This window comes from Drosophila persimilis, unplaced genomic scaffold, assembly GCF_003286085.1.
Source record: "Drosophila persimilis strain 14011-0111.01,24,50 unplaced genomic scaffold, DperRS2 tig00000191-arrow-pilon, whole genome shotgun sequence".
NCBI lineage: Eukaryota > Metazoa > Arthropoda > Insecta > Diptera > Drosophilidae > Drosophila > Drosophila persimilis.
This window is the reverse complement of record NW_020825298.1, coordinates 12,836,471-12,851,359: the sequence shown is the minus strand read 5'-3', so window position 1 is coordinate 12,851,359 and position 14,889 is coordinate 12,836,471. Positions and strand designations below refer to the sequence as shown.

The 14,889-nt window shown below is 47.5% G+C and overlaps 1 protein-coding gene across 1 annotated transcript; it reads right to left on the bottom strand.

Annotated features, from left to right (window-relative positions):
* Positions 1-9,296: 9,296 nt before the first annotated feature.
* On the bottom strand, positions 9,297-14,663 carry LOC6589142 (protein obstructor-E). Its single transcript, XM_002014396.2, has 6 exons — positions 14,614-14,663; positions 14,378-14,442; positions 11,326-11,560; positions 11,041-11,159; positions 9,585-9,981; positions 9,297-9,519 (listed from the first exon to the last, which is right to left on the bottom strand). Exons 1-6 carry the CDS (start codon positions 14,661-14,663, stop codon positions 9,366-9,368), a joined length of 1,020 nt encoding a protein of 339 aa, XP_002014432.2. The 3' UTR covers positions 9,297-9,365.
* Between the last annotated feature and the right edge of the window lie 226 nt (positions 14,664-14,889).

Genomic DNA, 14,889 nt, shown 5'->3' with positions numbered 1-14,889 from the left:
TATGCATATATGGCACTCAAATGCTTGAACTTGAAAATTCAAAGCCCTCCAGAGCGAAATCGCGAGGTGCCTGTAATCGAGGAGAAACCGCAAGAAACGGAAATAGCACATCAATGCTAACTGGTGCCATGGACAAGGACATGGACAGAGACAGGAAGAGGAACAGGAAGAGGAAAAGGAACAGGGCTCAATTGCCTATCAGCATCGCAATTAAAGTCAAATGTGTGGATAGCCAGGAAACAGGAACCTGCCAGCACAGGAGAGCGCACTTTGACATTTCACATTTGACAAATACTTAACACTGTTTGCCAGACTTAATAAACCCGACTTCGTTGACTTTGCCACCGCAAACGATGAGGGCTGAAGGGACGAATGGGGGTGGGGCAGGAAGAGGTACGGCAATGATTGATTGCACGTTAAAGCCGGAGAGCATCGCATCATTTCCCTTTTACACTTGACAGGAAATGCATTTTTAGTTGGCGCTGGCGAAATGAGCATAGCATCGGAGTGTGCTGGCCGGAAGGGCGAAATGGATGAGGTTGGGGATGAGGATGAGGATGAGCCAGCGGTGATGTGCTGACAGAGGTACGAGTATAGAGGAAAAGAGATACGTACGTAGGAGTATGCAAAACGAAATCACAGCTAGTGGCGTGTAAGGTAACTGGAAGGGCGTGGCGTGGTGTGGCAGACGAATGCAAATGCCAGGGCATGTGCCAGTGCCAGTGCCAGTGCCAGTGCCAGTGCTAGTCACTGCACTCCATGGCAGTTTTCGCAGACAATTTACACAAGACTCGCACAAATACTGGCACATAAATATTTTGCGGGTGTGTGGGTCTGTGTTCGGCCATTGAGCAAGCCATTCGAATGGAAAGGCAGTCAAGGTGGCCCAGAGTCCTTGGCGTGAAAGTTTCCGTTTCCTCGCACTCGCATTCGCATTCGCCTTTAAGTTGAAAACTGAAAACGGACAACTTTTTGGCCAATCAAGCAGGAACTGTAGCCACATCGGCAACATCTTAAGCCAATTAAGGGGCAATGGGCAGTGCTGGCTTATCGATCAACATTAGAGAACCCCCGAACCCCAAGCGTATAATCACCTTTCCGCATTCTATGAATGAAGCACTACATCGCACACACATCGCGCGGCGGTCGGCCCCATAATTGCCTCCCTCAGAGCCCCTGGCTAAGACAAACGACCCGAAGCCAATCGCTGGCAAGCCCCAGCCCCCAAGTTACTCGCCCCCCGCCGTCGCCGTCGCTATCCATGACCACGCCTTTGTTTGACACCAAGATGCAGACAATGACAACAAATGTCGCCCCAGCTCCATTAATCCATCAAAATTGGCGTTGAAGCTGAAATCAAAATATGCGCCGCGGGTCGCTACAGGCTTGGGGGCGCATGGGCGTGGCAGACGTTAAAATTTAAAGATTCAAAGTTAGCAAAAACAACCATAATAACAACAAAGGACAGGAAGTATCCCATAGATGGGATACCAGAAAGTTTTGCACTATTTAGTGGACTTAGTGGAAGTTGTGCGAAACTTGTCGAAGAGAATCGGATGTTTGAGGGCTCGACACTGTGTACCGTGCTTCCATAATTAAGTTTTTATGTAAATTGCAATTCTATTGAACAGACGCAGGTCTTTAAAAGAACCCAAGAACACTCTGACATCCCAAATTTGATGGCTTTGGGCCCAAGACAGACCCCTTTCGCAGTCGCCCCAAAATGGACAAGGCGACCACAATTTTCATCGGGAGCGCAAATAAAGAAATTAATCAATTTAACGATACGATTAGAGTGGAGTGGAGTGGAGTGGGGGGCGAGTGGCGTCAACGGACGTGGCATTTGTCTACGTAGAGCTAAAAAAATTGACTACGAGTCTGCCGCACGCTTCTCGGTGATTTATTTCCATTGATTTTTTGCTCCGTCCTCAGTCTCAGTCCTCCCTCGTCTTCTGTCGCTGGCTGAGCTTAAAGATTATGCAATCAATAGCCACATTTCCGAGTCAGAACAAGAGCACCCGGTCCGAGTCGACGGCTTTGTGGCCCATTGACGACGGGTGTACAATGTGACGCCTACAACGTCAACTCTGGCTAATTATAAAGCTGCTAAGCGGATTTGAATGAAAAAATTCCACGAGGGGGAGATGAGCCCCCACTCCCGCTCCCGCTCCCATAAGAATTCATTCATTAACTCTGAGTCGACTCCAGGATGCAAAGTAATCAGCATAAATTGCATTGAGATGAGCCAGCGGAAGACCCGAGCTAATTGCAATGCGATTGCAGTGTCAGTTGCAAAAAGTTGGCAGTGATGCTCAAAGGGTTAGATTATGTCGGAGGTTTATGCCTGAATTCAATTCAAATGAAATTCAAGCCATATTAACCCTTGTGTCACAAATTAAACTAATAAACTCTTCAGACGCACAATGCCCCGCAGTCACCCACAAACTGGATAACAAATTTACTTTAAACCAAACGAGTATGTGGATATATCCGTATGTATTCAGATATGCTTGTACGTACTATGGATGCGACACCGCGAAGAAAAAAGCGTTACTCTAGGGCTTGAGCTAGGGACCTACCGCCCCCACCCGCCAGCCCCCGCCCCCCCGCTCGCATATTGTTTGCCCCCACCCGCATCCCCAACAGAGCGCGCTGAAATGTACTGGGTGAGCTGATATTTGCCGCGCGGAATATTTTAATTAAAAGCAATTTCTACAATGTCAAACAACGTCAACGCACAACGAAACAGAACAGAACAGGGCATAAAGTGTTTTTCATAGCCATAAACTGAGGGAACGAGAGCAAGGATGAACTGCAGGAGTAGGAGCAGGAGCAAGAGCAGGAGCAGGAGCAAGAGCAGTATCCTTTTATGGTGACTGCCGCGTGTGCTGTTGATGCTGCTGCCGATGTTAAAGTGTCAACAAGTTGATGATGTAGGTGTCGCTGGCATGTTGACTGCCACGGCCGGAGAGCGTCAAGAACGGCATCCTTGGTGCAGAGACAAAGGCCAATCAATATGCAAAGCAGTCAATATTTGAAGCGGCCAAAGGTGCCGGATGCCGGTGCTGGGGCTGAGGCTGGGGCTGGGGCTGGGGCTGGGGCTGGGGCTGGGGCTGGGGCTGGTGCTGATGGTGGTGCCAGTGCAGTGATTATCTGCCACACTTGACGATTGTCGGAGGCGTCGACGGCCCTAAACTGCCATTGTTTGACTATTTGCGAAACAAGGAGGCAGGCAGGGCAAGGACTGCAGCCCAGCAGCCCAGCACACGAGCGAATGCCCGGGTGTTCCAGTGACGGGGCATCCAAGTGCAAGGGCTCTGGAGCTTTTTAGGCATAAACAAGGGCGTCGGAGGAGTCTGCACTTACCATGCCAACGACATTGTCTGAATGGGAGTGACTCCCGGCAGCAGACACAAATGCAATCAATTCTTACAACTATTGTTCTGCATTCGAGTGTGTGTTTTCGAGAGAGAGAGTGAGCGTGTGTGGGGCTGATGCCAGACACTCAAAACAATCAGGGCTCAAAAACAGCATGAATGATGTGTCAGATGACGACGCATGTCGTGTGCCCCTGCCCCCCAGCCCTCGTGCCCTCCTGCCCTTCCGTTCCTCACTCCACTTGACTCCTTCCGTTTCCACTTCCACTCTGCTTCAGGTTGCACTTTTTGCCGGCACTTAAGCGCCTTTAAATATGCAGCACAGTCAAGCGTAGACACTCTCGACCAAGTTTGTTGTTAGCACAGATTGCTGCTGCATAGTTTAAGCTGCCGCCCTGTCCCGAAAGCTCTGACGAGCGACGGTGAGGAAGACATCATGCCGCATGGGGCATGCATGCTGAACGCATGATCTCGAGCTGCGGCACCTACAAGAGTTATGGTCGTGTTTTCGGCAACAAATATAATAAAATTCGAGAATCCAAACCACGTCGACAGTCGACAGTCGATTGGAATTGGAAATTTCCATTTTCTATACGACTTTATGGCAGGATAACTAACGAAATGCATTTGCTCAACTCGCCGCTCGCTTATCTCACTCGGAGAAGCAGTAAGGAAACTTTTCCGAGTATCCCAGTATTCCATTTAGTAGAGTTGGAGTGTATTGATTCCTGTGCTGTTTTAAATTAAGCTGGCAAAAGGACAGAGAGAATGTGAGCCAAGGCACAGAAAAGCAATAGTGGCAGAGGCAGAGGCGGAGGCGGAGGCAGAGGCAGAGGCAGAGACTGAGGCAACAGCAGTCACTGACCGCATACATTTTTTAAATGCTCCCACAAGAATTCTACAGAATTTATATTTTGTTTCGAAATTGTTTTCCAGCTTTCGGCTAGTGTATGAGGATGTTTAAAGTTGTGGATGTTGCTGCCGCGTTTATTGTTGTTTTGCTGCTGTGCCCTAGGATCTTTTGGCACAAAAGTTTGCAATTGCAGGGAGCCTGGTGTTTGGTTTAGGAAAAGTGAAAATGAAAATGTATATGCATAATTTGTTTGAATTTAAATAAAACACAGAATAAACGTACGTATAACCCATATTGAATGAAATTTTGCAATTAAATTAAAACGAATTTCCTCAGTTCAACCGGAAAATATATAATATTTTCTATGGTATTTTACCACTTAAGTAGATGGATGGATGGATGAATAGTTTGGATTGCTTAAATATTTAAATCGTTAATTGGAACAAGTCCCAGTCGAGGCCAACCTGGCGTATACTTTATCATCGTGGCTCTCAAACCTAATCCCCAGAAATATACATCAAATTAAAAATGCGGCTTGCCCGCTAAACCGCCTTCATCATCGAATGAGCGCACAAGTCCCTAAGCTGGAATTCCATAAATTACAAGCCCGGACCCGGCCCCGGCCCCCGCCCCGCCCACAATTTGACCACAAACTCCACTCCCCCTCAAGCTCCGCCTGCCACATGCTCGTATGGTTTGTTGCTCATATGCTAATTGCAATGGACATGTTTTTGTTGGGCTAGCCGGGACCGCAGGGCGCACAGTCGAGTTAATTTCATTGCTGAATTGTGACTCAAGGGCAATATTAACATGGAAATTATGAACATGCCAGGGCAATGAAAAGTGACAGCCGCCAAAAAACTACAACAACTCCAACAATACTTGCAATACAAACAGGCCACTAAAAACAAATTGCGAATGTCCCGAGAAGCCAACATCCAGAGGCCAGTGGACAGGGACCAGGGAGCAGGGACCAGAGACCCGGGACCAGGGACCGTTCCGGAAGCGGCTGCAGTGCGCGCCCCAAGCTTAGACCCAGCACACAAAAACAAAGAAATTCATTTCTATGGAGCAAAAATGTTTGGGATGTTGGGCTTAGCACGAACCCGAGCCCCAGCCTGGTATGAAACACAAATACGAATACGTGTGCAGAGATGTCTAAAAATTTCGCCGCAGCGGTGCACTCTGTTCAGTGACCAAACGTTGACAGGGTCCTGCTCTGGTCATGGAGCTGCAGCGCGCTGGTGCTGGTGCCGGGGCTGGGACTGGGGCTGGTTCTAGTTGTCAACTGGTATCGCTTGAATTGCATATTTTGCGGTGTTTAAACAACGAAAACAATGCCGACCCCCCCGAGCTGCTTCGAACCGACACCAACAAAAGCATAAAGTGGTGCAATTTTATATATTGCACAGCTCCATGATTTATGCCATCATCATAATAAATTCATATGATTTATATGGGACGCCTAAGGCGAGCCAGGCCAACACAGGCGACTAGCATAATTCTCGGTAGCTGTACTAGTTACCAGTTACCAGTTCAAATTGCTTTTTCACATTAATTGTAATCCAGAGGAGGCCCATCCCATCCTCACAGGCACGCATAGACGCATAGATCCGCGGGCCTGTGGCTGGGGCTGTGGCTGGCTGGGTGTAAGTTGGCAAATTCATAACTTTTGACAGTTTTGGGTTGGCATTTGGCTGTCCGTTTGACAGTTTTAAAGTTGGCACAACATAACAGCAGACTTTCGGGCCGCCTGGAAGAAGTATAGAGGCATATGAAAAGTCGCTATCGCCATAGTCGGGTCGTAGTTGGATATGGTTTCCTAGGTGCCACCTGCAATTGGGTTCTTCGAGGCGCGATTTTACAAGGATCGGAATTGATTTTCTTGCGGCGCTTGGCAGGGCAATAAAGTCTGCCCAAACTTTGGCGTCTCTGGAGCATCCACGCCGGATTGCAGAGGACGCCGACCGAACTCATGGCTTTTTATCAAATTGAAAACTGCCCAAGACCCAAAACTTTTGCAGCAAATTGGATGTCAAGCTGATTCAGACGTTTTCCTTTCCCGCCTGTCTGTTGCGGCTGTGGCTGTATTTGACGGCGCACTTATGAATATGCAAATTCCTAGACAAGATGCGTCAGGTGTGACGTCAACGACGATTAGTTCATTAAACTTGGACTGGCCCAGAAACCCCAGAAGAAGAGTATGCAACACTTAATTAGCAAACTAAATGCGCAGCCCGGCCAAAAGTTTAATGAACTTACGACGCTGAGGCGGAGGCTGGGGTTGGGGCTGGGGCTGAGGATGCGGAAGAAGATGAGGGCTCAACATGCGTACAATAACTGAAATCAAAAGCTGGGCCCGCACCGAACAGGAAAAGGCCGTGCTGCCCGACCCTCAGGCCCTGTCTGCACAAATTAGCCGGCACAAGGCGCAAAAAGGATATACCAAAGTGGTCAACAATTACACTAGGCCGAGACGAGAGCAGAAGGCAGAAAGCAGAAGCCGGGAAGAGCCAAAGAAGGCAAAGAAGGCAAGCGAAGGCGCCAAGAATAAACGACAAACGACCTCAATGAATGACATTTAATTATTTCATCAAGAAAGCAAATAGCCCAAGGGCCCACACAATCAACTTTTGCCGAGCACAAGGCACAATACCTCGTTTTCTTTTGCTAATAATGAAGAGAAGCTAAAACAGTGGCCAAGGCAGGACTGTTCCACACACAAAGTGTGCTGTGGCTGGACACTCGCGACAGTTGATTGTTTCTTATCCCTGCAAGGAGCAGATTGGCAGAGCTTATCCAAGCCAAAGTACATCTTGACCTTCAGACTTGTGTAACTCTTAATCGCAATACAATGAATGGGGTTTTTCTGACCTCACCAAGCCCAGCACTCCCCCAGCAATTAATCACCCACGCGCACAACCCAAGTATCTCGTATGGCTATAAAGGGACAATGAAGAAAATCCATAACAGGGGCGGAATGCATCCTGAATCAGGAGACAGTGATTGTGATTCCGCCTGCCTTAGGGAAGCCCAGGGGTACTTGACTGTTTGAACAGTCAACGAGCTGGTCCACCATCGCCGATGGCCGCCGGTCCGTGCCCATCCAGACATCGCTGTAGCTGCTGGTGCTGCTGCTGCTGGTGCTCCTGCCAGTGACAATTACGCAAATTGTTGTTGTCATTATGTAAACACTTGTTTATGTCAAATTTGACATTTGATACGAACGCATGCTGACCAGCAGACGGGGAAGCAAAGCAGTCTCAAACAAGGACATTGCTAAGGGCGCTAGCTGGGCGGAGAGCCGGCGAAGGGCCGTGGCGCAATATGTCAAGCGGCAGGTGAACTTGGACATGTCCATGTTACACTTGATTAAGTAGGCGCTGAGTTCGACGAAATGCTTTTTAGATGGACCTGCCCGTGGACCCACACCCCCCCAGACAGCGCTTGCTGCGGTAGACGAGGAAGAGAGGGGTCCATTGTCGAGCTGACACGACGCAAACGACGTGGGGAAGCGGAGGTCACAGGACGTGCCAAATTATTGACAGCACGGCGAGCTTGGTGTGTAGGGAGTACGGGGTGTACGGGGTGTATCGGTGTATAGGGCGTGTGTTCACTGCGCATACACCGACGTGCACATACCTGCGTACGAGTACGGGGCCGAGTATATATGGAAATGTGTGTTGGTTGATTAATTAGACGCAGATGCTCCGTAGGCGTTTCCTCCTCCATCGCTTCGTGGTTGATGGGAGATGGGAGATGGGTGTGGCTGTGGCTGTCTGTGTCACGAGGCCTGTGCACTATGCGAGTGACCGCATCATAAGTCGCCGTTAGATGGGTCGTGGCTGTGGCTCATTAACACCAAAAAAAAACAAACCGGCCAGTCAAAGAGAAGGACCGACAGGAGAAACCCAAGCGGAGTCCTGAGAGCACTTGGAATTTTCCCAGACCTTATTCAATTTGTATGGCAATCAATGAAGCGATGGAAGGACGAAGGCAGGTGCTGGAGGCAGGGTTTATTGCCAGCATGTTGACACAACTTTGTACAACATTTGTACAATATATAGATAGAACTTATCTAGCCAACGGGTCAGCATTGTAGCGAGTGGAGCACCAGCTCTCCTTGGCTGCAATCCCAAACCGGCCCTGCCTCTTATTACCAATTTCCAGCTTATATCATTTACAAAATCCGTTTATCGTTACCCCAAACCAGACGACTGTTTTCAGGACGCAATCAGTTGCCAATAGAATGAATAAATAGATTTAAACAAATGTTCAAGCACTGCCAAGTAAAATGTCATCGTTTTCTGGGATTTTAGTGCTTTAGTGCTTAAACAATAAGATTTCCTTCTTTATTGAACCCTTTCGCTTCCTTCCAGACCTTCCCCACAAACTCCCGCCATGACTGTCCGCTTTCGCTTGGTCCCCCCGCCCTCTTTCAGGAAATGGCCACTGTAAATCTTGCCTTTCAACTGCTCACAATTTTCACAATGCAATTTCAATGCGTTTTATCGAATGCTTCTTGTCTGCCAAACGTCATACACATGTTCCATGTGCCATGTTCCACAGTGTGTATGCGTGTGTACGAGTATCTGTATCTGTATCTGTGTCGAGCTGTTGCCATTTTGTTGCATACTTTTGTGCACGCTCATCGGCAAATTGAATTTATGCGCTGCAGGCATTGGGAAAAACTCTCAGAGAAGAGTCGGGCAGTGGCAAGCATTGATTTCGTCATGTCAGTGGATGGAATAAAGGGGTGACACGGAATGGCACGGGATGGCATGGGATGGCACTCCAGGGCTAAGCGGAGAGTGCATGGATTGTGCACACTGCATGCGCATAAAATCCTGTCGTTTTGGCACCCCATCAAGTTCTCCTCACACAAATTCCCATGCATATTACATTTAGCGGGGCTCTGCGACGAAAGGGCTAATTCTGCAGCTAGCTGCGGATGCCTACTGGCATCGAACGTATCGAACTCGCATTGAAGATGGCTTGAAGGCTTAACGAGTGGCTGCGAAATGGCTCTGTAATCAGTCGGATTAGGGAAAACAGACGCCGCACCATTAATTATACCTCCTACAAGCTTTTAATTTTGCAGTTCACTGGTACACTAAATACTAAACAGTCGACGCTTAGGCCTCCTCCTCCTCTTCCACCTTCGGCTTGGGCTTGCGCCTTGATGGGCCCCGGACACGTGGTGGCCGCTTGGTTGTTGTGGACTTCGGTTTCGGGTTCTCGAGCTCATCGAGCTCGGCATCAGTCAAACGATCCTTGTACCAGTCAGCACTAGTAAAAAAGAACAGGCAGGAGACATGAAATAGGGTTTAAGCGAACAGATCTGCGGATCATACCAATCGGGAACCTTCCGCGCCCAGTCACAATTCTTGGAATCCTCGTCGAATACCTGGCCGAGCTTGCAGCCGTTGCGACGGGGCAAATCGCCATTGACGCACACGTAGAAGAACTGACAGTCGTCGGGATCGGCGTAGCGGGGATGGGTTACAGCAATGCTTTCATTCACCTTGGGACACGTAAACTCAAAGATGTCCTCCGACTTGCAGCCAGTGACGCCCACTTCATCGGGCCACGTGCAGATACCGGTCTTGGGATTGAAAACCAGGCCTTGCGGGCAGGTAATCATGTTGAACTTGCCATCGACGCAGAAGTAAAACTTGTCGCAAATGCCGGGCTTCTCGTGGCCAAAGTATCCGTTCTTTCGGGGGCAGTGCTGCGAGGACTGAGGCTCTTCTGTGGGCGGGTAAAATGTTGGCCATTTAAAAATCACAAAGCAAAACAATCGCATTCCCCTTATCCCATCTCTGGCACCTACATATAAACTCTGCTAACGCACTTTCCACAAAACAGAATATTTCTAGGCCCAGCGTCCTGCTGGTCGTGGAAACCTTTTCTTTCTGTACTTCTATAAATTCATTACGTTTTCTGTCCGCCTGCACAAATGGCAAGCACACAAATGTATATTTAGGTGAATACCTAAATGTACATACTATATGGAATGCTTAGCATAGTCATATGTCAACGAGAGACAAAGGTAATTGAAATTGCTAATGGGCCTGCACAATGTGCACACTAATTGCTCTGATGGTTGGCAAATAATTTATTTAAAAACTAAATTTAAGGCAATATTTAATGTTACATAAAAGACAGAATTCATAGCCAGTTTTTGACTATACCGTTCTTAAAGCATCTCCTTTCCACTGCGTATGGGTAAGTTTGCAAGGCATGATGCGGGGAAGGGAAAACTTTAATAAAGTATTCTGTTGAAAAGTTTCAAGGATGCTACAGCTACACGTGGCGTGGCAAATGTCAAAGAATTCTCTTCATGCTTAAAGCTGCGGGAAGCCAATTGGGGATGGTTGGGCTTAAAATTTCGATGGCCCCACCAGCACCACCAGCACCAAGGAAATAATAAAATCACGAATAAAACAAGTCTACTGAGAAACGAAAAATAAAAACAAAGCACCACACCCCACCCCACCCCACCGTACCGTACCGTACCGAAGACCCGAGCCTCGAGCCTCGCGACCAAAGACCTATTGACGACAACAATTTAGGTTAACCGCCTCGCATGCCGTTTGCATAATAAATAAGTTAACAAAAAACGCAGCCAGAAGTAACGAGCAAATAAGTGCGGGCACGCAGCGCGTTTATGGGTTGATTTTGGCCAGAACGGAGACTGAGGCAGGGGCCGGTTTAAATATAGCACGGGCCGTGAGATTTTTTGCTGCACGTTGCGGTGCGCATACGTTAGGAAGGGAACAAATTAAGCAGAACCGGCTCTATACTCACGTAGCTTGGACCGTTTGGTGCAATCGATGTTGTAGGGCAAGTCGCACTTCTCCTCGATAGGCGTGTAGTCGTTGAAGACCATGCCGTCGGCACAGAGGCGTTCCGTGGGTACCCCATCGCTGCAAGAGCACAGAACAGTCAATCAAACAATCTTTCTTCTCACAGTCGCACTGGTTGGTGGGGGCTCCGGCATGCAATATTACACATACGCATGGTGCGCCATACGCACCATCCCGACATCCCAAACCAATCAACTTCCTTGAAAACTGACAGCTTGACACTTACAGACAGGCGTAGTATTTGTCGCACTGCTTGCTATCCGGGTAGAAGCCATTTGCCTCCGGGCACTCCTCGGTGGGCTCGTATTCTGCCGCCTCCTGCTTGCGCTTGGGCACAACAGCCGCCTCCCCGACCGGGTCGCGATCGCGTGGCGGAAAATGGCGCTGCGATGGAGGATGACCCGCACCGATGCGGAATTGTCCCCGGTACTTGGCTTGCTGGGCGAGCGTTGTTGTGATGCCTGTGATGAGAAGAGACCGGTTAGTTTAGCATCAAGCCAGTTTACGTATTTTGCTCAGTGTGGCCCGCACGTTTAGTTTTTGTTTTAGCTCAACTTTTCCACTTTGTTTGCAAGAAACCCGTTTCGATCAACTCAAAAAACATCTACAGATACGAATATGTATATGAGTTGGCTCTCTGTTGGCCAATATTGCGACATGGGCTAAGCGGTCAAGCGACCTTAAAAGTGAAAGTAAGTATATTCAAGATAGTATTGTATATGCTCGTAAACAGCTGTTTTAAGCGGCATCAGCTGTGTGGCCCACGACGGCTTCGATGTACCGTCGGCTGAGGCCTTGAACCGTGCAAAGAGATGACTGCAAACACAGTCTCAATCAGCGGAAAGCCAAGTTTTAGCCATGCACTTCCGACAAGTTGCAAAATCACACACGCTGGCAACAACTGCATCAACAGCCAGGGAGCCAGGGAGCACGGAGCACGGAGCACTCTTCAAGGTAAACCACTCCAATCAGGCGTTGCAAAAAAATAAAAAGCAAACAAACTCGAGAAACAAGAAAAGACGATTTCAATTTTTGTGCCGCCACCGCCGACACCGCCGCCGCACTCGGCAACAACAATGCCATCAAGTTGCTGATGCTGATGCTGACGTAGACTGGCTGACATTCGATTAAACGTTAATAAAGCAACAATTCCACACAGCAATTAGTGCGTGAAGTGTCGGGCAACATTTAAGCCAGGCAACTACAACTACAACTACAACCACGCCACGCCGCGCAGCGCCACGACACCAACAACAGAAATACCAAGGCGGCGCTGGTGTCGCTCATGCCGCTGCAGCTGTCGCTTGTCATTGAAACATGTTTCGTACACGGGCCTGGGACTGGCAAAACAAAAACAAAAACAAACAAGAAACAAAAAACAAAAAAAGAAAAAGCTGCTCTAGCTTTCATAGTTGAGGTTGCTAATACTCTACGGCAGGGGCGCTATAAAAAATGCTCAGAATATAGCAGCGAAATGACTCGGGAAATTCCGCATGCCGTGGAAGCGACATGGCTGAAATTAGTTGCTGCAAATTTCTAATTAAACAGTGTCCCTAGTTGCGTGATACTTCACATCGTCCATTGAGAACTTCATTAAAACTGTTGGTCAGTCCTTAAATCTGTAGATGTCCAAGGGCATTTCCTTTTCGGTATGCCGCCGATATGAAGCCGTTCTCCTTTTTTATGGGAGTTTTTTGTTGGCTGCAGTATGAGTGTGTCAAGCGGAGCGTCGCAGAGCGTGGCCTATGCGGTTTGAGTTGCTGACTTGGTCCCGGCTCTGACAGTCGCTCTGACAGATTGTCAACAAGTTTGTCACAGAGTCAGCCGGGTCTGTCGAAAACGAGGGCCCTGTTCGGCCCGTTCCCGGCCCGTTTGACTTGGTTTCCAGTCCGGTTAAACTAGATTAATTGTGTGCCTATGCCTCGGCTCCCTTGGCCTCCCCGCCCCTCCCCTCCTCTGATGTGGATGTGCTGCTAAACTTTTTTGTGCTCCGCTTTCTTTCGGCTATGGAATTCAAGTCACACACGTTGTGGGTGTTGAGCCGTCGTCTTGGGGGAAAGGTGCATGGGGCATGGGGCATGTGGCATGTAGCATGCGTGTTAAGTTCAATGAACATTAAATAGATTAAAAATAAACAGATTGAAGCACTTTTTCATGTCATTCAGTGAACTGATGCGAGATTGATAATGGACTCCACTCAGACAGCTCATTTCGAAAGGGGTTGAGAAATTGGGCAGTTGAACGGTAAACTTCCTCCAGCTCCAGCATTCGCTCATACATTATTCGTATTTTAGGATAAAATGTCAACACAGCCCGAAAGAAAAATAAATTATACAATTTTTGCATATGTGTGTTTCAATCAAATTAAAAGTTTTCCATTGTTTCGAGCGAAGCTCGCATTCACGCAGCTCGAAAAGAGTTTTTCCCCCAGTTGAATATAGATTTAATTTATTCCATTTCTGTTTGAACGTATCCCTGCATTTTGCAGCAGCACCGAATTTCAATACATTCAATTATGAGCTGCCACAATTTGCAATATTTTTCATGGCCATTTTAATGTAATTACAAAATTCGGCATACGCCCGGGCACACGTTCACGCCCTCGCACGCAACAGTTGCTTGCATATTTATTCCGGCGAATTAACAATGTGAAATTTTAATGCTCTGCATATTTGGAGACAAACAAATTTTTAATGAGCTTTCACACAATAAATGAGCATAAAATTTGCCAGAAATTAAATTCCCGAATTTCCCATTGCGCTCTCAGTTGCAGCGCCACGAAACTATAGCAAACAAACCAAAAACCAAATGCTATGCAAATTGACAACTACAACAAGTGTCACAATGCCCACGATAGACAGGGGCTTTTGCGTCTGGTACGAGTACGTACGGATATTTACACGTGTATTCTGCCATCGAAATCAGACGCAAATTGACATGATTTGAGGGCAACAGTGCAGATATGCACATAAACAAAGGCACAAATAATGTTAACAACAAAATGTTCAGCTTAGATGTAGCATGAAAAGTTTTTAAATGTTTGGCTGTTTGGCTGTTTTGCTGTTTGGCTTAGTCCAACATTTGCATATTGTTCCCGTTGCCATTTGTTGGATTGTTTCGTTTATTTGCTTTTGGTTCAACAATTAGATGGCGATTGTGTGCAATGTGCAGAGCATTAAAGTCAGAATAAATTATTTAAACATTGGTGTACGGGCAGCATAGTGTGTTAATGACGTATTATTAATTGGGAAATGCAATTAAGAGCTTTTCAGACTTACCCACAGTCAAAGCCAGAGAAAATATGCAAATTTTCAAAAGCGCCATTTTATTAGCCGACGTAAACCTGCACAGACAGATAGTATAATTTAAAAACTGCAATTAATATGCTTTCAGGCCCTTTTAAAGACATTTAATGAAATCCGAAAGCTTTTCCCATCACGCCAGCAACTGAAATTCACTTTGCACTTCGTTTTCATCTTCTTTTCAACTTCGTCCGCTGCCGGACTGCACTCACCAAACTTCTGCTTTGGACTTGGAGCTGGAAAACCGATTGGAGCCAATCATTTATTGTTTCTCATTCGGCTCGCATGCTGCTGGAATCAACTTGGCACGCTAAGCTTTTTGTAAATCACTCTTTTGAGTCTTTTGGCTAAGCTTGCAAGAGCACAACATTTCTTCTCTCTGCACTTGGGCGCCGATCAAAAGCTTTTTCAATTATCTTCTCTCAACGAGCTTTAAGCGCTGGTCGCGCGTGCGTACTTATAAAGAACAGGCTTTTTCGAGCAAGTCA

Coding starts and splice junctions, on each gene's coding strand:
- LOC6589142 (XM_002014396.2), bottom strand. CDS start 14,663: ATGATTGGCTCCAATCGGTTTTCCAGCTCCAAGTCCAAAGCAGAAGTT. Junction 11,561..14,377: donor TTCTCTGGCTTTGACTGTGG/GTAAGTCTGAAA, acceptor TTCTCATCACAG/GCATCACAACAACGCTCGCC. Junction 11,160..11,325: donor GACAAATACTACGCCTGTCT/GTAAGTGTCAAG, acceptor GTGCTCTTGCAG/CGATGGGGTACCCACGGAAC.